The following is a 23,889-nucleotide window of genomic DNA, read 5'->3' on the forward strand; positions in this document are numbered from 1 at the left end:
ATTTCACCTCAACTAATCTGACTCATGCCCCGCTCTAGTCTGACCCTTCGAGCTTCATTTCATTTGGCCTCCCTGATCTCTTGTTCCCCCAGTTATCTGGACGACCGACCGAACGAAGGAAGGAACGAACGAAAGGACGGACAACTGGTTGGAACCTTCAGACTTGGCCCTCCACCCTTGCATCCATCCAGCCATCTATCCAGCCTTCCAGCCTTGCTACATCCCTTCCTGCTCGGCCTCCCGTCATTCTGAAACCTCTGGTGCCCGTCTTCGTGGTGACTGACCACCGTGTGTTGTGCTCCGAGTAGTGGGTGGAGCCGTGTCTGACCGTGAACCTGGAAGGTGGCCTCCGCTGGACCGATTGGTGCCCATCGGCTTTCGGATTCAGACCGGGGCTGTGCTGTGAGTGTGTTGAGCGGCGTCGTGTCATGGTGGTGCCCGCCGGGTCCCGCCTCGCTGGGCCCGTCTAAAGCCGGGCGTGTGACTGGTAGAGCCTCAGCCGGCCCGGCCCTCGGGCTTGGATTCATTGGCTGAGCCATGGAGGACATGAAAGAATCCCATGGGAGTGGCGAGGAGGGCGGCTCGGGCCATGGCAGTGGGAACAACGGCCTGGGCGGGGGCCTGCGGGGCGGGTCCAACGGTGGCGGAGGCCCCGGGGGCGTGGGGCCCGGGGGCAATCTGCATTACACTATCCCGGGCATCCTGCACTTCTTGCAACACGAATGGTCCCGATTTGAGATGGATCGATCCCAATGGGATGTGGAAAAGGCCGAATTACAGGTATGGAAAGGCCATATGCTAACGGGTCATGGCCTGGCCTAAGCCGGATTGGGGTAATTCTAGTTGAAACGCCGCCCAAAATTCCATTATCCGGTCATTTAGGCCAGCGTCGTTATCAGCCAACAAACTTGCCTTTGGCGTTTCAAACGGGTTGTAACGAAGCTGACCTTTCCTCATAAAGGAATGTGAATGAAGGGTCAGCTTCTCAAACACGTGTTTGAGGCCCCAAACTTGCATCCCTGACATTGGTACGAGCAAACAGACCCAACCTGCCAGAGCTTGCCTAAACGTCCCCATAGTGAATTGGTGAATGGTGAATAAGCCATTGGACGGGAATTTACTGCCGTGAATCACTTTGAATTCCCTGAGCAGCCGAAAGTAAGGTCTTCCCAATATCTATGGACCGGTCCAATGCATGAAGTGGCTTTGTACCAGATTCAGTCCGAGACCCATGATATAGCGAGTACAAGAGGGTTGTTATTTCGGCCAAACTGTTTCATTTAGTGTGTGATTGATCCTTGAAAGTATTGAGATGGACGCATTGAATGGCCCTACGGTTGCATTGGGCTGACCTAACTTTACCCTCTCATTGCCAGGCGAATGAGTGGCCTGAATAGGATTTTTTTTGACTTTCGTAAAATCGTTAATGGCTCTCTTGCGTTCGTCAACCCATTATCGTCCATTACCTTGATAAGGACACAAAGATCCTCGACGACTGATGACCATCTTATTCTTTCCTTAGGCCCGTATCGCGTTTCTCCAAGGCGAGCGGAAAGGCCAAGAGAACCTCAAAAATGATTTGGTACGTCGCATCAAGATGCTCGAATATGCGCTCAAGCAAGAGCGCGCCAAATACGCCAAACTCAAGTACGGTTCTGAAGGCGTGGCTCACTTGGACGATGGTTCTAAAGCCCTAGGCGACGATGAAGAGCTCCCACCCGTGGACGGTGACAACTATATCGCCGTCTCCAACGTGAATTGGCGTCAGGGCCGTCAGCTTTTGAGGCAGTAAGTGGGGCAGGCTGCTTCGACAAGATATGATGCTATTGATGCATTTGCACGATCATGGTCCTTTTCACAGATACCTACAAGAAATTGGCTATACCGACACGATCATTGATGTGCGATCGAATCGTGTCCGATCGTTGTTAGGGTTAAACGATGCCAACAATGTCAATGAGGAGAATCGCGCCAATCTGGCCTTGAACGGCGGCGAATCCCATCGAACTCGACCTGATGGCACCGGCGCCCACCATCCCGCCCATAGCGTGCGGAAAGGTGTGACCACGTTGGCCGAGGAGATGATGTTGGACACGGAAGCTTCGGTCTTGGCCAACTTTGACTTCCTCTCATCGGAGGTGAGAACACTTGATTGTAAAAAACGTACAACAAGGGACCAAAAGCTCCCCCATTCTCTAAGCGCAATAAAAGTTCTAGCATCCATCGGAAGTTTGGAATTTTTCCATTATGTTCCAGGCCGAAGTTGACGACGACGACGAGATGAACGACGACATAGATGACGGCTACAATCCCCAAGAGATGAAGCTAAAGGCCTCAAAGTTGGCTCAAGCTGTGACTGAAGCCGAGGACAAAGAAACCGAGGATGTGATGAATGAATTCAACTTCCTCACCAACACGGACAATGTGGACAGCATCAAGAGCGCTGGAGGCGGGGGTGGGGGAGGAGGAGGAGGAGGACAAGCAGGAGGTCCCAGCAGCAAAGATGTTCCCAAAGGTAAGAGAGGCATAAATCGATGGCTAGCTGTTTTATTGGAAGATTGCTTGGTCGAGCTCGTGTTTCGAGAAGAAAGAGACAGTGGGGACAAGCCAGCCACCAGCAATTTGAACGTGAGTGGACACGGACTTTGGGCCTGAATTATTCAACACGTTGATGATGGACTCTCTTGTAGCCAGACAGCTTGAGTGTTGAGTACTCCTGGGTTTGGCAAATAAGACCTTGGACGAAATAATCGAAAGAGCCTTTATGACTTCCACGAGGATTGTGAGGAACGGGGGAGGGAGGTGGGGGGAGGAGGAGGTAGGGGAGGGGAGGAGAGGAGGACTGAGATCATCGGTCGTGACCCCCTCAAGAGCCTTCTCGAGAAGCAAACAAAAAAGTTTTTTCGTCACGAATCGAGAAAATAGGCTATGACGTTTTGCTAACGATCGGAAAATGATTGTCGCCCTGTTCCATCCTCCATATACATGTAGAGCTCGATCTTGCTTCCTCAGACTTGGACCTTGAAGTGGATGAGTTCGAGAGAATTACTGGGTTGTACTCGAAATTGAACAAAAAGCACCGTCAAGGTTAGCCCACACAGTAATGTCCTCAATAGGGAGATGGGATCTATACAAACCTGTCGTGTCGTCACTATTCTCTAGGTCCATTGTCCTCGTTGCTCTTGCTCATGTTTCAAGACGCACTTCTACGTATCAATCTTTTGATCTGTCTGTCTGTACAATGTACCCAATGAGATCGTTGTAATTCACTCGTCCGTTTCTACTTTTGCTTCAGGTTTGTCGGGAGTGGGTTTCCAACAAACCGGAAATGGAGCAAAAACGAACCAACTTTTAGGAGGTGAAAAACAGCAGCAGCAACAGCAACAACAACAACAACGTGAAGTGGAACTCGGAAACAATCTGGAACTAGGGGAACTGGAACAGTTGACCATAGCCAATGACAACGAGTCGTCGTACGATGTAAGACTTCATTTTGAGACCCAAAAGCAAGCATAGGTCTCTTCCGGATTCCCAGGAGCGAACATCCTCTCCATTTTCCTCTTGAATGTTTCAGATTAGTGCCCCCAAAGAGGCTTATCGCAAAACGTGGAGTGCGAAATACACCCTACGTAGTCATTTCGATGGTGTTCGTGCCCTGGGTTTCCACCCACTCGAGCCTGTCCTCATCACAGCCTCGGAAGACCAAACATTGAAGCTGTGGAACCTCCAGAAGACAATACCAGCCAAAAAGTCAGCCTCCCTCGATGTGGAACCGGTCTATACATTCAGAGCACATCAGGGCCCCGTGTTGTCCCTCGCCATTTCGCCGGCGGGCGATTACATCTTCTCCGGAGGTCTGGACACCACCATTCGATGTTGGCAGATGCCCAGTCCCAACGTGGATCCCTACGACTCCTACGATCCTTCCACCTTGTTCACCACCCTCACCGGCCATGAAGATGCCGTTTGGGGACTCTCCTATCATTTGGGGCGGAAGCAGTTGCTCTCGTGCTCGGCGGATGGCACGGTCAAGCTTTGGTCGCCCACGGCCCCATCCGCCTCCAACTTGGTCAGGACCTTCGGGAACGCCACCGAAGATGGCGGCGGGGCCACACCCACCTCGGTGGATTGGGTTCAAGACGATCCCACCAAGATTGTGACGGCCTACAGCAACGGCTCCTGTGTCATTCACGATATCGAATCCGGAAAACTTGTCATCAAATTGGACACCAAATCGGTAAGCTCAAAGCCGGCTTGACCGGTAATGTCATACGTTCAATGAACGTTTACATTTGGATCTGATCTATTTAATGGTTCGGTCTTTCCAGGATTCCACGTCAGCAGTTGGTTCGATCAACAAAGTCGTCTCGCATCCCATTCTTCCAGTCACTATCACGGCCCACGAGGACCGACATATTCGATTCTTCGACAACCACACTGGCCAAATGACGCACTCCATGGTGGCTCATTTGGACGCCGTCACGTCACTTTCTTTAGATACCAACGGGCTCTACTTGATTTCAGGCAGTGAGTAATCTCGAGTGGGTTGGGAATGTACAAGTAGTATGGGCTCCGGCTCCATTTAGGGTCGGGGGAATCTCTGGATGGAAATCCCACAGGCTGAGTTTTCGCTCAGGCGTCTTGAGCAGATGAGATGGGAAAGGTCGGTTAGTAATGATGCGCCTGTATAAAGGTCATGAGACGCTCCAGCCAGATTTTCATGTGGCAGTGTTGCTCTCCATTCATGGTTTTAGTACAGAAAATAGCCTATTTACTGGAAATGCTTTTGTCTAGATTTGTACTCTTCCAAATTGATTTGAAAAGCCTGAGCTATTAAACCTCGAACTTGTTTGCTCTATGGCTTCTTTTTATCGTTGATTGAGTAGATGGCTGGGCACTGACGGCTGGGATTCGATCTCATCAGAGGGATAATCTTGGATTTTGTTTTATTCCAGGTCACGATTGCAGTGTTCGCCTGTGGAACCTCGAGTCCAAGAGCTGTGTTCAAGAGATCACGGCACATCGCAAGAAATTTGATGAAAGCATATTCGACGTGGCATTTCACCCTTCCAAGCCGTTTATTGCGAGTGCAGGCGCAGATGCGCTGGCCAAGGTCTTTGTGTAATAGTAATGAAACTGATGACCCACCAACTGGCCCTAAATCACGCTTGAGTGGTTGAATAAACAGGCAGGGAAGATTTAAGAACGACTCGAAGCGATTTTATACCCAATCCAACGACCACATGATGGTTGTCCTCCTCCTCCTTCTCCTCGTCTTATCAGGTTACCAGCTCCGTGAACAAGAACTAGCTGATATTCGTCGACAAATACCGCTCAATGTGTACGTGAAAAGTGTCGCAACAAGTGCAGCAAACTCGACTTGGAATCAAGCAATGAAACAAGTGAACCGCCACGGATAAGGGGACCTGTGTGACTCATACTTTGAACATCTTTGCCACCCAAGAGGGGAGAGAAGACACGCCAGGTTCCGACGACCTATTTTATTTGTTGATTTATCATCTAATATGGAAGTAAAAGCGAATGCCTATCCCTCATGATGCATGGATGTTTGCTCTCAATCACATGGGTTGGATGGTTACGATCTGATTTGAAAGACTCAGATTGCAGTGCTTCATCGTAATTTCTGACCTTACAATGCATTTCCATTCAAACATAAGACACCTGTCGGTCATTCAATTGCTTCTTAAAATCGGATTCGATGCCTGAATCCAAAATTCTGATTTTTTTTATTTCAGCAGGTGTCAAGAAATAGTCTGGAAATGAATCTGTTTACTGTATTCTTTATTTTTCGTGATGAATGGGTGTGCATGTGAGCAATGTTGCCCGCCTTCAATCTGCCCTCGCATGAGGAGACGAGAGGTTTCTTACAAAAACTAGATTTACACACTTTGTTTGAAATTGTGTGCGAGACGGAAGTACGTCAGTAAACGGACAAAGCACATTTTGGGAGAGCAGGACGGAGTCAGATCTTAGGAGGGAGAATGCCAGATCCCCCAATCATTTCCAGGATGATTGAAGAGGTTCACAGTTCTCTTTCCAGTCAGGACAACTTGTCAGGCAGACGAACGGGTGGTTTTCGATTTCTTGGCACAACTAAACCCGAAATGATCGCTGGTTTTGATTAGACTTAAGCTTAAATGCACACATAACATGGGCCATAAATGCGAGCAAGTAGGAGATACATAACTACGTATTCAATTGAAACGGAATAATTCGGGTGTTGGAAAAGTGGGGAAAGATAGAGATTCAATCTCAAAGAGTGAAGATTCTTTTTTGAAAGCGGCATCAGCCTTTTAAACGGCTATAGGCACCGTGTTGGTGAATGACGGCTCCTCGAGCTCTTCTCGCTTGGTCATCTTGGTGCCTTGTTGAAGCTTGTAGTGATTGATGATGTCCTGGTCGGCGGGACAACTTTGCGTGAATGCATCCAGATTGTACATCTCTTGTAAGTACTTCCACAACGAACTGAGTTCGCCGGGAATCTGGAAATCAGCGAAGAAGCTTCCAGCTACACGGATGTGTTGTAATTTGGGCATAAGTTCGCAGTCGAAACAACACATGGTGTCGCCCGTGAGGAAGCGCGAGCCTTTCTCCCCCAAGTGATCATTGATCTTCTTCAAATTGGACAACAAGTTGTTCTTCGAGCTCTCGTCCTTCTTCAAAAGCATGATCTTGAACTTGGAGTAGACATTCTCGATTTTGGAGGCCACCTCCTTATCCTATACAGACAAGACAAAGCAACAGACACGTGAATTAGTTCATTTGCATTCGGACTAGTTTTTTTTCACCTTCTCTTTTACAGACTTCATTACCGCTCCTCAAAATACATACAGTCACGAGCAATTCAAGATGAAAATTCATAATTCTCATTTTACTCCATATTCACATCATGTCTGATTGGACTTTTCGTCAAAAAATGTTCAAGTCTGACACAAAACCTGATCGCATGGTAACATTTGAACTCGTTGCTATGTGAAGCAGCTTTTCCATCGGGAATAAAAGAAGTAGTAAGATTGCTTCGGGATTCATGAACAGAATGAAGCATAATTTCAACTCAGGCAAGCTAAGCTTCCTTATCAAGCTACGATAAATGAGCACAGCACATATGTCGGGGACTTGTGTTTGGAAGAATCCAGGGTCTTAATCGTTTGTGGCATAACTTTTTCCGTCTCTTCTTTGTTTTACGTCTTCACAAACGGGATAGGTTACACATGATAAAATGGCAATATTTGATCGGCGGTATTCTAAGCCCACACATCGCCAACCAGAATTCGCGGTAAATGGCTTCCATGGAAATGTCGAAGGCAATACCATTACAATAAAGGAACACTTTTCCTGTCATGTCCTTGTTTAATCTCTTTAGAGTTGTTGTTTTCAATTGGTAAAAATCGTTTATTTTCCTTGTTATGTTGTTCTGTCTTTGTCAGAGGCAATATGAGAGGATTTTTGAAAACATGAATATTGCATATTTTATTCCTTTGATGGCATCAAAAGGAGTTTCTTTCAGAAGAAAGGATTCGTTTCTTCGAAATTCCTAAAGCAGAAATGACTCTTTATTTCATTATTTTTCTTGAATTTAATAGGCGGAAGGGATTCGAAAAGTAATAGTGATTGCTAATGTTTCGCTTCACAAAATGAATCTCATTAGAATTTTGGAATAGTTTAGGATTTGAAAAGTAAAACATGTCCATTTACTATGAACTCCCACAAACTATTAAAATAGCGAGAGAGAAAGTAGTAAGAAAGTTTTGAATTAATGTGAAAAAGCATGAATTAAGAGATTCGAATCGGACTCTCGGCCTTATCACTACTGGAAGTTGAGCAGGCTTACCTGAATAAAGAGGTTATGTCCGCCAGGGATGCTTTTCATGATGTGTCGCTCGATCTTGTCATTCTCTAACACGGCCAAACCGCTATCGATCAAGATGGGCGGAGGCGTGGCCTCAAAATTCGACCGAAAATCCGGTGGCGGTTTTAACATGTCCACCGTCGTGATCTTCAGGGCAATCGTCTTGAGCTCGGCCAACAAATACAAATCCATAAAATATTCATGGCAAAACAAACACGCTCCTTTCCGCCGTCCATCGATGGTTGAAGCCTTGATGATCAGCTCAATCTCGGGTAAACTCCCCGTGGCCACACCTCCGTTCTCTTCTGATCCACCACTCATGATAATGGAAGCTTACACCCAAGTCACGCCCCCTTATGAGTGACAAAACCAATCAGAAATTGACCACTGACTCTTTGGTCACTTTCAAATGGGATCGCTGATGGAAGAACCGGAGCAACCGGTTGAATAGTTAGTGTAGGGTCAACGCGGGAAGAATGAAAGCTCGACCGAGAAAAAGAGAGCCAATCTCGGTCTCTGTCTCGGATTCAGATTCTACAGTTGAGAATCACAATGACAGGGTGACTCTGGTCTTACAGCCACACCCCAATTGGTTTTGACGAGAGTGCAAGCAATATCTGTTTCAAGACAAAGGATGGGGAAAATATTGCATCAGTATGCTTACCCGGACGAATGAGATAGTTTGCGTCCTAAATCTTCACATTGGGGGGTTTAGTTATTGTTTTTAAAGGGGTAGATTGAATGTCAGATACCAAATGAATCACTTGGGCCTTATTGTTTTAGCAAACAAATAACATAAATGGATACATAGTTGAGATTAAACTATTGCGATGTGATCAATAACAAAGAATCGGTATTGACGTGAATACTGTTTTGAAACTGGATATAATGTTTTTATGAAATGGGTTGATCGTCACCTTTGACATGCCAGAGTTATTCCGCCCTTCCTCGGAAGAGCCAAGGGAAGAGCGACCAATCTAGAGGACTCTAGGCCAACCCAAGCAGAAATACCAAAGTATAGAAAACCTAGGCTTAAAAGGCAGACAATACTTCATAAATCATAGTGACCAACCGACCAAAACCCAAACTTGCAGCATTCCCTTATTATTGTGGGTCCGTGGCGAAGTTCCAACTGAGTGAATATCTAAAACTGAAGGAGGTACTTTAGGTGAACTTGGAATGATCGTAGACTTGTAATATCAAAGTTGGCATATTGATAGATGCTGATTATTTGTATCTTGTGAATAAAGGTACGCATGAGGGCGAATCCCTGAAGAAAATATCTTGAACAACATGGGAAGTTCACTTGCCATCTAAATAAGGACTGATACTCGGCAGTTCGCTTAAAGCTCGAGGTAAGTGGGATGGCTGAACCATTTTCCCTGACATGCTACGGCATGTTTTTGATACTCCGCTTCACTTCCAAGTCACCCTAAATACCGACAACAATATTGAAACGAAGAAAATGGTACTCAGCGTGACTAAAGTTTAGTATTGGACTGTCATTATCATGCGTAAATCTGGCCTTATTCCGATCTTGGGGCATGGCTACTCACCCAATTAGAACTTTAATCTGAATATTTTTTTATGATATTAATATACCCGCCACTATAGAAACGTGCATCAAGACCTGAACCATTCATTTTGGGTCATGTTATTGTTCCGAGACTGTCCATGGAGTCACCTTGGTGGCCTGGAGTCCAGAAATTCTGGGGAAAGCCCAAGACTTCATTGAGTCCGCAGATCCGGCTTGCCCTCGTGTTGCCCGGACTCATTGGCCTTTGTCCCCCGCCCCCGCTAACGGCTGGCCTAGTATGAGCCTCGTCCCGTGACTCGGCGGGCCCCATGATGACCTCGTCGGCCTCGATGGAGGATACCATGAGTGAGGCCGATCGGCTTTTGGCTCAGGATGATGAGGATCTGGAGGATTGCGAAGTGGTGACCGGCCTCAAAAACGAGGAGGTGGACGAACTTTTGGCCTACGATGACGACACGGACGAGCAGCCCCACGAAAACCATGCCCCTTCCTGTCAGTCCCCACCCCAAGCCATGGACCAGAGCGAGGATCAGGCCCCGAGCCAGACTGAACCGCCCACGGGGGCGTCCAATCCGCGTGGCGGGGGTTCCGGGTATGGTAGTTATCGAGCCCGGGGCCGAGGCGTGCCGTTGATGCGGCCCATGATGCTGGGGCGGGGTTATATGCGGGGTCCGCCCGGTCCGCCTCCTTTCATGCGGCCGCCTTTTGGTTTGGGTCCCCCGCCGCCCGGATTTCGGGGTCGTCCGCCCTTCATGGGGCGCGGTCCTCCGCCTCCACCGCATGTGCTGCGCGCCATGGCCTTGGGTCTGCGACCGCCATTCCTACGATCGCGGGGACCGCGGCCTTTACTCGAAGGCGCCCCCAATGTCGAGGCCAAATCGCCGGACAAGACCTCGGGTTCGGGCCCCACTCCCCTGATGTCCATTGAAACCCCGAGCGAGGTTCGGGCTCGAGTCAATATGCAATTACGACGCGAACGCGAGTCCAACCATCACCGCATGATGGAGAAACATAATCTCTTGGCCGTGGCCGACGTGGCGGCCAAAGCGCGACAGAGCTTCAAGCGCTCGCACACGGGCGATGGACTACTAGGCGCTCCGCCCGCTAAATACCACGCGCCCGCACCTCACCATCGGAATGTGCCTCAATCGGTGCATGGCTCCCATAGCTCTCACGGGTCACACGGCTCGCACAGCGGGCACGGTTCTCAGGCCCCTATCCGTTTACCCGCCGGCCCCATGCCCGGCTCGACCGTGACTCGTAGCAATCTCCGTCAGATTCAGTGCGTGGATGAGGCCACGCCCTCGGCCAGTCATAATTCTTCGGGATCGTCGTCGTACGTGAATCCCAATCTCAAAACACTCATGTCCCACCAGCCCGCTCCGTCTCGCATCACCATCAATCCTTCCGCTCATCCCACGAATGGCAATCTCCGGAGCGTGCCCCTGAGCGCGGGCTCGGGGCCATCGCAAGCCCGCAAGGTCATGGTCACGAACTTGCCCATTGACATCACCTTCGATCGGGTCAGTCAAATGGCCACGCCTCTCGGAAATGTGAAGAATATCCGTGTGGATGGTAACACGGCCGTAATCGAGTTCCAGAATCCGGGATCGGCCGACGGCTTTCATCGCCAATTCAACCAGAAAATGATGAACCTATCCCTTTTAAATGTGACCAAGTTAGTGTGAACACTACTGACGAGCAAATTGGCGCTCTCTTTGTTCTTGTTCTCTTCTTCCTCCTCCGACTTTGCTTTACATCTCATGCCGAGATCCTCCTAATGTAATTAATAATGAATGTGTCTTTCTCTCCAATTTTCGAGTGGCAATGCTCCAGTTTGCCATATGATTGCTCCTTCAATTTTCATATACCCATGTCACGAATGATGAAATACCATTATTAAATTGTCTCTGTACGTATGTCCATTTCTTTGGGCTCGATCAACTATCGTGCACCACAACACCCCAAACCCAACCCAAACCCAAAAACACCCATTTACCATCATCATCCTGTGATACTTTATATATATATTATTTAACGTAACGCCCGCACTCTTTTGGCTGTGAACTCTTTCATTCCACGTTATCTCAGTCCAACCCATTCTCGCCCAAATGAGATGGGACTCACTAATGAGCTTATCATGATGGCTGAAAGCAGTCCTGAGCTTGCCATGTCTAGTCGAATTGTCAAACGCCATGCCACCTTCGCTTCACATGGCAGATGGTCCCCGCTCAAGTTTCCTTGTCAGAACTCAAGAATATTGAAGGGTGTAAGCACCTCATGCCACTTGCAACATGATCTAAAGGTTCTAAGCTTAGAGTAAAATGCCAGAATATTTGTATTAGCCGACCTGAATAGGCCTTCAGCCTTCTTCCTCCCGACCAAAACTGAAACATTATGTCCAAATCAACTCGACTACAATCTCATCCCAAATTCCTGTCTCCTAGTGGAGCTTCTCTACGAGAGCACTTAGCCTAGAATAAGTCCTGTCTTGCAAATCTCTGGGATCGATATGTCAGGAAGAACGACCATCGCTGTCACCTCCCCATTCATCTTCCCTTAAACTGAGTTTAGCCTGAAACGGATCCCGAGGGGGAAAGATGATCCTTTGCCCGAATGTCAAGTCCTTTACCAACGATATAGAGCCAATTCAGTTAAAGTAGGGTTTTGCACCAACTTCTTTTCTCGACGGCCCCCGGTTTGGAAAATTACGTATCTAATGTCTTAGATCATCTTTCGTTTTAGAGAGTGTGTATGTGTGTGTGATGGATATATTTTATCTCAAAGGCCACAAACTAGTCCAGATTTGAGGGTAAACTTGATTGTAACGAGGTCTCATTGAACCCCCCCACAGGCAAGAGTTGCTCTTCGCCAATCAGCTAACCCAAAACCTTCCAATGTTTTCTTATTGTCATTGGTTCTTCTGTTGAAATTTTTCCTCGAACATTCCACGAGGTCGAAAACCATGGCGTTGAAGACAAGAATGTTTTAATTGATTAGCATCATTATTTCAGAACCCACCACTTGTGCTGTAAGTAAATTGGTTGTAAGCAACTCCCTGCAATTTTCCTAGCCTGAAATCTTATATTGAGTCAATATTGACCTCCCAGTCAGCAATGATGATGTCTCCATTGCTGATCTGCTGAGGAGAAAGAGATATTTGCAAAGCATCATCAAAATCCAATTATTGGAAAGTACAATAAGGTGGAATTCTTTTTGATCCTACCTAATTCTACTCAATGTTGCATTGTCAAAGCATTGCATACCGAAATCCCACTTTCTCATTATTTGAGTGACCTGGTCACTTTGAAGAGGCTACTTTAAAAAAATCCTTGACGTCACAAGTCAGCCCTCTCATTGAAAGCACAATCAATATTCAGAATTGCTTGTTAACCAACTCAACATTTTGTGACCCCGTTGCGTTATTCACTTTTCTTTTCGGGATCATTCTTAGGTATCGAAATCCCCGTGGAACCCCTTGGTCAAGACAAGGCTCGTTGGGTCTAATTCCTACCCTCATTTTTTTCTCACTTTGACGCCTCAAGGATTGCCCATACATTCGGTGAAACACGTTTTCCCTTCATTCTGTTCCTAAAAAAAGTGTTTCTGTCAAGTTGTAAGTTGGTTTGTCTCGGTTGTTTTCAACAATTCAGCTGTATTCTCCTCTAACGCTCACAATTTCATTTTCCCCCTAGTATTTTGCTGGTTGACGATTTGAGAGACGTTGGCGCGCTTCACAATTTCCAACTCGTACCCTAACAGATCAAATATCACATTTGACTTAACTAAATCAGTTCAAGTGCGAGCTAGGGCACGACGTACTTTCCCAACAAGTTAATTGGACTGCTTTTTGGAACCTCCATCCATCCATCCAGTAATGCTTAGCCCAACCTTGCTCTCTGGATTTTTCTTAGGCTTTCAAAAAAACGGCAAACTCAAAGGAACTGATCTGTCAGGTTTTCCACCCTTTCAATAATAATGAGCTGTAAAGTCAATTAATGAGGTTTCGTTACTTGATTATACATAATAAAAAGAACGATATAGGCAACGTCATTTTATCTAATAATGTGGATGAAACAGTTAATAAATTCAACACTGAATTTAGGATGGCAAAATATGTCTCCAAGGAAAATGATAGAATTTAATAAAAACTATGACTGTGGAAAACTAAGCCACAGACATTAATAGGATATAAAAAGTATAAGCCTCCGCCATCAAAGCAGGCAAATTAACAAATGACAAGCGTATTTTAAAGTTAACCTTTCAATTGGGCAAAAATTGAACCAAGAGAAGTCAAAAAATGCGTTAATCCAAAATATGAGCAAAAGAAGTGTCTCTTTTAATAATAGATTTGCCTGTTTCGATGGCTGAAGCTTAAACTTTCATCGCATTTTGAATAATTAACGTTTAACGATTCAACACCTCCTTAAAGGATTTTCCATTCCAAGTACAAAAGACGTTAGTTATTAAATTGTGAGGCCATCACTTTTCCTTACATGCTTCAATATTAGTGATTTGAGATTCTCGTTGATTACCATTCACTCTTAAGTGAAGATAAGTACTGAAAGCTTAAAGGCCTTTATATGTTGTACTAATGAGCACGCTAATTGCTAATTAGAGTGTGTCATGTACTAGGGGGCCCTGATCTTGTTTATGTAAGTCTTTGAAATTCAGACCTGGTAACCAGGAATGAACATTTTTAGAGTGTACCACCATGAACGAATTTATTACAGAGTTGTTCATGGCTCCATGCATCAATACTTCTTTAATTCGTGTGCATTGTCACGTTGTTATTCAAACCCAGTCTTACTACTTTGTTGATGTCCCTCAAAAGATTAGATTCGAATTCAGTTTAGCGGTGCTAAGGCAGAAATTCAGGTCTGGAACTTGTTTTTTTTGTTGCCTAAGATTTCGTTTAATGATTTCAAAACCAATGTTGGCCTTCCAAAATCATGAATAGAAACTTTTACCATTTTAAGGGGAAATAGAATAGGACTACTATAACTTATCACTAGACGATCCATGTTCTAACATTTAAATTTTGAAAAGCACAAATTTTAAATTGATCTTTATTCGGTGATGATTTGTTGCCGATCAAGCTATGTTTTTGCGTGAAATGAAAAAGTGGCTTACCGCCAAAATCATGTTTTCCTTCAATTTCAAGGTTTGCAGATGACATCGATTTCCAAACATCGATATTAACTGACGAATATGAGGGACCTTTTCAAATCAAAGGCGTTACTTGGCTGGTTACGTCAAAAAAGTGAGCCTGCAATATTTGTTTTAGTACTTAAACCAGATATTCACATGTTCAAATTTGTTGGCAGTTGCAGCATATTTAATAACATATCAGATTTGGCATGTACCAATTATCCAATCGACGTCAAAATTGCGGGTTCAAATTTGATCCAAGCGTTACTTGTCCTTGAGTCGAGGCGTTCTTAACGTGCTCTCAATTCTCCAGGGCCCGTAAGATGATATCATGTTATCTGTTTTGGCCATTGACCTACAAGTGGATTCGTTACCAGTTTGTACCTTTATCAAATCCTGCAGGTCTCTTGAAAGGAAAGCCAATTTTCCGACCAGTTTTGAGACAGCTCTTTTCTCTCCGGAAATGGCGTCCACTTCTTGTTGTGAAGATATGTACCCCGATAAAGTTGAAAAGAACCTTAGAAATAAAGATTACTCATTTTTTTTTAATGCTCGTTAGGCCACTTGCAGTCGTTTGGAGTTTTTTTGCTTAGTTTTTTTCGGTCGAAAGAACGTTATTAACAGACCCTTGAAAAAAGTTAGAACCTGGAAAAAATTGCTTTGAGTGATATATTTTTCAATTTTCCACTTCTTTGACTCTTTTTCGACTTTTGTCTTGTTAACATCAACATCTTAGAAAGTTTTTTTGTCATTTGGATTCTTATTTGCTTCCTTCTTAACTTGTTGCGCCTTTTTAGGGACCTTTTCATTTTTTTCCCTGTAATATGATTAGAGGAAGAATTTACTCTTCAACAAGAACGTCTTGGCATTATTTGTGGGGGTTTGAGTTTTCACTGACCTTACTAGCCGCTGCAAGGAAAGGAAACCCAGGTATAGGTACAATGAAAGATTATGATTTGGTTTGTTGATTGTTGCTTAAACTTTATACCATATTCGGTTTACCAACGAATTCGAATACTAGATTCAACTCCCTATTTTTTGGTTTAGGAAAGTCGGCCCAAGAGAGAGCTACAATGGAGCTGTACCGGAATCAGTCATGGGTTTGATCCAACCAAAAGCAAAATAATTTTGTGAACAGAAGCGTCCTCATTAATCACACTAGGCCCCAGAAGAGAATCAAGTGTATACCATAACAACCGTATCAATTGAAAATGTGTCGTAATGTCAAATATTGCAACAAAAGAAATGTCAATTTGTTGATAATAAGTAAAAGCCAAGGCCAGGATCGGATACATGTACAATAGACTTCCTATCAAGAATCTCCCCCTTCCAATAGTTCTTCAACTCTTCCGGACCTACATCTCTCCAATTTTCCTTTATGGCCTTCACCTTTGGCTTCCCAACTCCGCCCAATCCGCCCTCAAATCCGCCGATGCCACCTTCACCAAGTTCCTCAAACGATACCTGTGCGTGCCCCAATATGCCAATAATGCATGGACGCATTTTCTATGCGAAACCGAGCCCCTCACCATCGGGCTGGCAAGGTTAGTGTCCAACAGTGTTGGGAACCTGACCTTTCCGGAGGTGATGTCCGGACACAAGTTGTCCTTCCCGGTCAAGGACTTAATAACACCTTATTGTCCTTGGCCCGACATCCCTTCGGAGTATTGGCGCTCACGTACCTTTGTCCGGCTCCCGACCCAATGCCATCAACGACGGGAGCTGACAAAAGATCTGTTCAATCTGACCCACCCACTCTACTGCAATAACCAAGATTTTCATCATTTACCTCTCCCCACCTGTTTATGTACTATCTGCAATTTCCCTCTTCACTTTTTTCATGTGCACTGAACCAATACTAGTCAAACTCACTGTGATACCACACTCTAGTCAACTATTTTATCAGTCTTGACCATTTTATTCTTTTATTAATCGATTTTTGTATATGATATTTATACATACAGTTTCATACATTTTACAATCTGACATGACCAAGAGTCGCAATAAAGTTAAAGTTAAAAAGAAAAAACTCAATAGATAACCTCGTAAAAGCAGCGTGACTTGATTTTGTGATAGATAAAAATCCAGCAAAGAGGCTAAAACGGACCAAAAAAGGTTTCCCAAATAAACAGTTCTTGTTGCATTATTACCTGTTTTACTGCATTTTTGCAACTTTATTTTATGTTTTACTAGCTTTTTTTTACTCATTTTTAACATCTGTTCGCAAAACTTATTTCGTTTTTTCGTGGTCTAGTTATCAAAAAGCCTTTATTTTGTTTTTTGAGGAACGAATAATCACTTCCTGGTTTAAATGTGCTTTTACATAGAAAAGTGTATTCAAAACATTGTACACGCTCCGCCAAGAATTAATCTTTTGTTTGTGTCTTTCGGCCTTTCGTTTAGGTCTTATTATAGAATAGCCTTCCTTTCAGTTCGTTTTCATTGAGAAACAAGATTTTTGTGGTGTTGACTTCCTTACCGTTCCTGGCCTATTAGGGCTAGTCAAGTAAACGCGTTCATGGACAACTGACGTTATTCCATGGAGTAAAATCAAAGACAACATGCCCAGCCAAACCACACTGGTCGTGCATTGAATCATGACATTTATTTCAATTTACTTGCTTGTCTAAGCAAATATCATAGTGGTATTGAGCCAATTTGATAATGCGTTCACCGAATTACACCAAATATGTTCATTTTGTTAGGCTTTGTAGCACAGCTCTCTCAAAATCACTCGATTATTGAAAATTCAATGGGCGGATGGTCCGACTTAACTGTAATGTTTGTCTTAGTTCTCTCTCCCCAAAATGCCCAAAATCAGGGTGCCGGACCACATTTTTCTTTGAATTTCCTTTACCTGACATCCCCTATTCAAGATGGTATATTTATGATTCTTGCTTAATTTGTTTTCACTTGATAAATAATCCACCAACAAAATGGAGTTGGTAGATATGCCTAGGCCTTGTTGATTTGGAATTTCGTTCAGCCTATTGTTTGACTAACAATGCAGGATCAACGCATACGTTTTCGCCACGAATATTAAAGGGAAGCCAATTGAACAATGAAAAGCCCGAGAAAGAAGCAAGGTGGATTTTATTGTTCTATCGCTCTTGTTCTAACTAGCCTTAAGCCTCAAGGGTCACTAGAATTGAGCCTAAAACCTGGGCTGGGACAAATTTCATGGACACTTTTAAAAACGCACCGTAACATGTACCTTTCGTACTTCTCTTAATATTGTCTTTGTTAAAACATCTTTAGAACATTTCGATTTTTTGCAAACCTGCTGAATTGATTAGAGCCAAAAGAGGCGAAGCATGTTCAAAATGTGGTGGACAATTGACGACATGCACATAACTAGCATCGTGATAATATCTCTAGACTTAAACGTGCAAAATATCAAACCACCCATTTGAAAAACTTTCCCACTATTTACTGGATACTGTAGTCATCGAACTTTCCATTGTCTTGGACCAATTTGACCAAACCTGGGCAATGTCTTTACCCCCATTTCTAAGCTTCTAATGGCGTCGGCGTGGTGATTGAGCAGAATTACATTCCGTCCAAGGCCATATTTTACTCTCAGCAACCCAAAAGTCGATATGATCTAGTACCTTTACCAAATATTGGAATCTTGACCATTATTACCACAAGCAAATTTTGTATCATCACCATAGGAAGAGATACTGAGATTACTACTACTAAGCTTCAAGCTTCTAAAGGGGAGCAATGAAGATTAGGAAAAGGAGAGGACCTTATCTGGAACCCGGTGGGATATCTGACTTGCGCAATTTTTAATGTTGAATGTATCCGTCAAATATGAAAAGGTATAAAAGTTGTTTCAGTATATGCATTCAGTGAAGTATACATTGAAATTTGAACTAGTGGCTTACCAACCACTGCTTTTTGGGAATTGCATGTAAACCTCTGCCTGAAACGGTTCGTCTATTCATGTTCGACCTACAAGCTATGACATCACACGTGGACTCTGTGGTTTTCCTTAAATTGTTCCTTCTTGACAAAGTTGAGTACTCGAAGGGTCTAGGTTACAAATTGGGTCCCAATTTTGAGGCATCAAGGAAGAAAACAGAAAAGATGAAATAACGAAAACCGGAAAATGTACACAACGTGCACGATCAAAACCGATAAATACTAGCTAGCACTGGCGTACTTGATAGATGCGTGGCTTTGTCAATATCAGGCACCCTTTTTCGCCGATCCAAAAATACACAAGCTATTTTGGTCCGTAGGGAGTATGTGAATGCACAAAATTCTTCACCAAATTCCCGTTTGAAAACAATAACAAGGGACTTCCCCATCACGTTAGCCTCTTCCACATATCCACGTGTTGATATCGTTCCTTGAAAGCTCATCACGACAAAGTATTCAGTGGGTATTTGGCGGGGCTGGTTCAATTAGAAATGGCCCACCCAAAGTCTTTCAAAGTTCAACGTAGCTTCAGAGCGATTCCACCATCACGTACCTGCTTTTTCATCTCGCCATCCTCCCACAATTATGAACGGCCAGGAAAACGTTCTAGATTCCTGCTAGTTCTCAAATGAACGAAGAGATGAGGGTGGGGGATAAGGGAGAGAGGCGATGTGTTTGAAAACGGAATCAACTATTTCGTTTGAGGGTCTTGAGTTTTGCCGAAATATTCGTGGCTGTGAAATGTTTCTCCCGAAAATTGGAAGCAATTTTGACAGCAGGCCAAGTCAGAGAATCGTCCGCCCCCGACCGACCAGAAGCCCCCTTCACCCTCTTGTTCAGATTGGCGAGATCTGAAATCCGTCTCAAGATGTGATGACAAGATAGACCTCATTCCCAGGCATTTGATCCATAAAGCAGTAACACTAAGACGCCTCAGACAGATTGACAGTTGAGCCCTTGGAAGTCCAGTGATGCATAGTTACTAGGATGGGACAATACCGTGATAGAAATAGGATCAAGATCCTGTTTGGAAGAAGAACTGTGAGTATGTAAGTTCAAAATATAAAGTAACGACTACATGTTGGTTGTGTGATGGGCATCGTTTATTGTCTATTGAATGGCTATACATGAAATGTCGTATCGTCTATATGGACATTTAACGGAAAAGTGTGTAGATATCCGCAGAAAGGATAATACCACCAGTATCAAGGTTTTAATGATATATTTCGAGTTTGACAATAACGGAAATGGTGACGATGATTGTGACCATTGAATGGAGAGAAAAAATGCTATTTCCGGACTTATCTATCTGATCGTTTTAAACGAATAGAGTGGGAATCAGGCATCATTTTTGGACCAAAATTGCGAATAAAAATATTATTCTTACCTCGACTTTGGTGATTTTTTTTGTATTAAATTGGAAATCTAGCCTAAGATTCTACCTTTGCAAAGCAGGATGGGCCAGGGGGCCTCCAATGTCCGAATTTCATCCCTTTCCGATTCTCTACAACTCTTCGCGATTCCTCGAATAGAGCAGGATCTTTAAAGAAAGAAAGAACCATACCACAAATATGTATTGTCGGAAAGCCCCTAATAATGAAGTCAAGTGCCTCTTCTCGCTTTTTTTTATACGTTATCCTATTCTATTCAAGTTCGAATTTTTTTCACATTATTCAGCTTTCAAGTGTTGGAAGTGTATGTGACTTGGAATTCGCACTTTTTCCTTGCGTTGAAAGCAATTCAGGTCCTTTCCGTTTCGTTCCTTGTCGGTCTTATTTTTTTCCACGAAGAGCGCAAATCTGTGTTGATATTTTGACCTGACAAGTCTACGTAGTTCATACGAGGATTCCATGGCAGGGATGATGAAAGACAGGAATTCCCAATGATTTTCCGTCGGTATCAATTGGAGAGATAAAAGGAACACATGTACGAACAGTATTCAGCTGGCTTCAAGATAGAATGAATTATTACATATTTACCTTGTTTGAGTCATCCCAATTGAGGTACCAGGAGATGTCGAGATCACGTTAAAGTGATAGCTGTTTTGCCTCTAGATTTGTTCTTGATATTTTGTTTTATTTACTTCGCTTATTTCTAAAAGGGTTAGTTTCTCGGGCAGAGACCAAAAGAAGGATAATAACTGGAGGGGCTGGTGAAAATGTGGATAATATCTCATCTTCTTGTTATCTCGAGTATGAAAAAGTGCTCGAGTCATCGTGCTTGAAAATTATGATGTCAGTCTTAGGGGCAGTCAAAATTCTGAAATGAAAAGACAACAACGAAATCCCTTTTAAAGTTCGTCCATCATCGCCTTGGAAAAAAACGCCTCGAGCGTGAAAGGATTGAAAATGACAAAGTGATCACCAGAGCACGAAACGAGGGTCCAGCCATACATAATTTTAATGGCATAAAAAGCACTTAAAAGAAGAAACCAACTAGTACATATTGCGTACAACAAGTAATTTCTTTCCTCGATCGCAGTCTGACATGATGTCAGCTTCATGAATAATAGCATAAGAGAACATCCCAAATATGAAATATTTCTTGGGGTTCGCATTGGAGTGCAAAATATGGGCACCCATTAAGAAGCATTGTACGTCATCTTCTCTTGAGGCTTGAATGTAAGTCACAATTTCTCAAACGGCGAAATCTTTCGATAAACAATTTCATTTCTCTACTTCCCCTCTAGAGAGAGAACGAACGAACTTCAGAAAAGAGGGTGTCCTTCTTTCTGTTAGCTTCAGGCCTTTCTTTTCTCCCATAACATAGCTCAATTGAGACTTATTGACTTGTCTGAAGTCTTTATGGAGGCTTTCAAGCATCATTTGTTGACACATTTATGCATTCTCAAGTGACGGGACAAAACACATGGAAAGAAACACGGAAAAGAACTGATTCTCGAATTTCAAGTCTCAGGTATTACATAGACCGGCTCATTGATAGGTGTCCTACAGCACCACATGTAGCCCATCAATTCGTTCGTGCGTTCATCCATTCAGGCCTTGAAACAAGGGCCTGTCACAAAATTTGAATATCCAGCTCCAGGAGGTTTATTGACCATGAAAGATTGATCCGTTTTCAGGTCAGAGGTCCTAATCCCGGATTGTAATGGCCAAATGGAGATCGAATGATGCACCAGAAGACCCTTTTACCTCATGACAGCCACAACACTGTCGGCGCAGAAGCGGATGATGACGAATTTGAATATATACATGCGTGTCTTTTCCAAATGAGTCTTAATCCTCGTGTAAGCAGGCTTATTATGTGACACTTGAAATGACCAACTAGCTAACTCATAGAAGCCGGAGTGAGAGTGGTGAAGAAGTTGGGATTATTTGCATTTGTGACGAGTCAAATCGTTTTACTTCCAAATCTTGACTAAGCTCGACAAAGAAAATAATTATCCGGGCTTAACACGCGAGGTGGTGGCAACATCAGCAGCACCAGCCCAGAATTGCCATTGAACAAAGATGAGCTTGAGGAGCTTCTTCTTAAAGCATTTTGAAATTTGATCCATCCACTTCACTCTGAACTTGGGAAAACGAGACCCAGCGAACTGCACTGTACATATTTACAGTGTACTGCACTCTACTGTATGTACTATGTATAGGCTACTCAACAACTAGGCAAGATCTGTTAACTTTTCAATTTTGTCACAAACTCATTCTTTCGGCCCCTTTGAATCTAAAATGGGGCGTATAGTCTTTTTTGCTCTGTTCATGTCGGTTCAAAATTCACGAGGACCCAAGGAAAGTGGTAATTTTGGAAAACGTTCCAGCAAGTTCAGGAACAGCAAGATATTTTTTTGCTAATTGACACAGGTTCCAAAGTCCTCAGACTCATGCGTCAAAGTAGTTGCAATTAGAATGGCATGCATCAGGAAATTGGAAATCAAAAATGACCCAGTTCCAATCGACGAGCAAAATAAAGACCAGATCTGCTTTTAGCCATGAACGCGGCTTTCCACTTACGTAATCTGGTCACGAACAAAAACAAGCCATTTCTTTTGCAAAGTACAATATGGTATTCATCTTCTTTCCTTAGATATTTTGGAGCTCTTCTGTTGGTTTCTTACGTATTCAAGACGGAGTTGAAATTTTGCCGCCTACGCGTACAAAGAATGGCATAATAGGCTGGGATTAATGACAGAACCGAGTCATTCGGTGCCAAAGGAGTTGGTGGCTCTTCCGACTTCACCGACTTCATTGGACCAATGTCTTGGGATCAAGGGGTTCACGTACGCACATTTCAATGGCAATGCTGTTGGCCATTATCCCGAATTCAAATGAGGACATTAGCCCGATCGAGCCATTGTGCAACTCCACCCACAAAGTGGGCCTCGAATGACACCAACCAACTTCGACAGATTGGCCTTGTCAAGAATTTGAAATTCGCTCATGACTCGGGAATAGGTTTTATCTTGGATCTGACCTCTTCTAAGGCCAAGGGAAGAAGCAAAGTCCAGAACAAGGCCAAGGTCAGGTTGAGATAAAAATATTTTTGCACACCAATGGTTTTATTGTGACATGGGTTTTCAGCATGACTTGGATCTTTCGTTTTCTTTTTCTTCTTGGATCTCTCTGGAGAAAACAGCTGACTTCCATTTGGCATAATCCTGGCCATTTTTTTGCTACTTTTGATGGTGACGATGATTTCATCCAAGATTGACTGATTCGGATTTTTGCATTCACATTGAACGAACGTCTTGGCCTCGTTTTGATTTGGATTTACTCGTCTTGCCAGGGATTTCTAGTCCAAGCCTTAAAAATGAAGTAAACCGGTTTCCTGCGGACTACATGTTCAATTGTCGTGGGCTGACGAAAAAAAGCTGTAATGGAAATTGATTTCTACACTATGGCCTAGTTCTGGCCTAACGAATAAGGTCCAATTAACCCCAAATTGATCAGTTTGATCTGTATCCAATGATTTGATCGATCTAATCGTTCCACAAAAATGCATTTGAACAAGCATGTGCTTTGGTGAGATTTGAAACCTAGTTGTTACGAATGTGTTCCTAAATATAAAGGCAATCTCAAGTCGTGGACCCCCCGACTGAATGGCATCAAATCTGAACATTCTCCATAACAACTATCCTGCTGACCAATTTTCCCCCACGTTTTGGGGGGACATTTTCCCTGGAAAAAGCCGTTAGTACCAGTTTTAAGGGAACACAACGTAATCTGGCCCTTTGATAAGTCTGCAAAGGAAGTCGTAATTAAGCCCACACCAATAATTATGTTCCAGACCAGAAGTTATTCATAGCGTTTCAAAAAAGCAAGTCTCCAATCAACGAGATTAATGTGAGCATTTCCAAAGAAAAGAAATTGTTACTGACATTCCTCGCTAATTCATCCTTTTGCAGTCACACGTAATCACAGCATCTTGGAATTGCGACAGATTTGAT

General features: G+C 43.8%; 2 protein-coding genes across 5 annotated transcripts; one reads left to right on the forward strand and one right to left on the reverse strand.

The window, feature by feature from the left end:
- Positions 1-84: 84 nt before the first annotated feature.
- LOC131883315 (striatin-3-like) lies at positions 85-5,558 on the forward strand. Of its 4 annotated transcripts, none has more exons than XM_059230759.1 (9): positions 85-780; positions 1,523-1,788; positions 1,862-2,138; positions 2,257-2,515; positions 3,013-3,087; positions 3,296-3,480; positions 3,575-4,237; positions 4,329-4,527; positions 4,956-5,558. In XM_059230759.1, the coding sequence occupies exons 1-9, from the start codon at positions 538-540 to the stop codon at positions 5,123-5,125; spliced, it is 2,337 nt and encodes a 778-aa protein (XP_059086742.1). In that variant the 5' UTR covers positions 85-537; the 3' UTR covers positions 5,126-5,558. The 4 variants fall into 4 exon arrangements, with proteins under 4 accessions (XP_059086742.1, XP_059086744.1, XP_059086746.1 ...); XM_059230761.1 differs by having other exon boundaries at positions 3,356-3,480; XM_059230763.1 differs by lacking the exon at positions 3,013-3,087 and having other exon boundaries at positions 3,356-3,480.
- A 227-nt stretch (positions 5,559-5,785) lies between these two features.
- On the reverse strand, positions 5,786-8,443 carry LOC131883321 (chloride intracellular channel Clic-like). Its single transcript, XM_059230771.1, has 2 exons — positions 7,853-8,443; positions 5,786-6,740 (listed from the first exon to the last, which is right to left on the reverse strand). Exons 1-2 carry the CDS (start codon positions 8,189-8,191, stop codon positions 6,315-6,317), a joined length of 765 nt encoding a protein of 254 aa, XP_059086754.1. The 5' UTR covers positions 8,192-8,443; the 3' UTR covers positions 5,786-6,314.
- Between the last annotated feature and the right edge of the window lie 15,446 nt (positions 8,444-23,889).

The sequence above is a fragment of the Tigriopus californicus genome, chromosome 7 (assembly GCF_007210705.1).
Source record: "Tigriopus californicus strain San Diego chromosome 7, Tcal_SD_v2.1, whole genome shotgun sequence".
NCBI lineage: Eukaryota > Metazoa > Arthropoda > Copepoda > Harpacticoida > Harpacticidae > Tigriopus > Tigriopus californicus.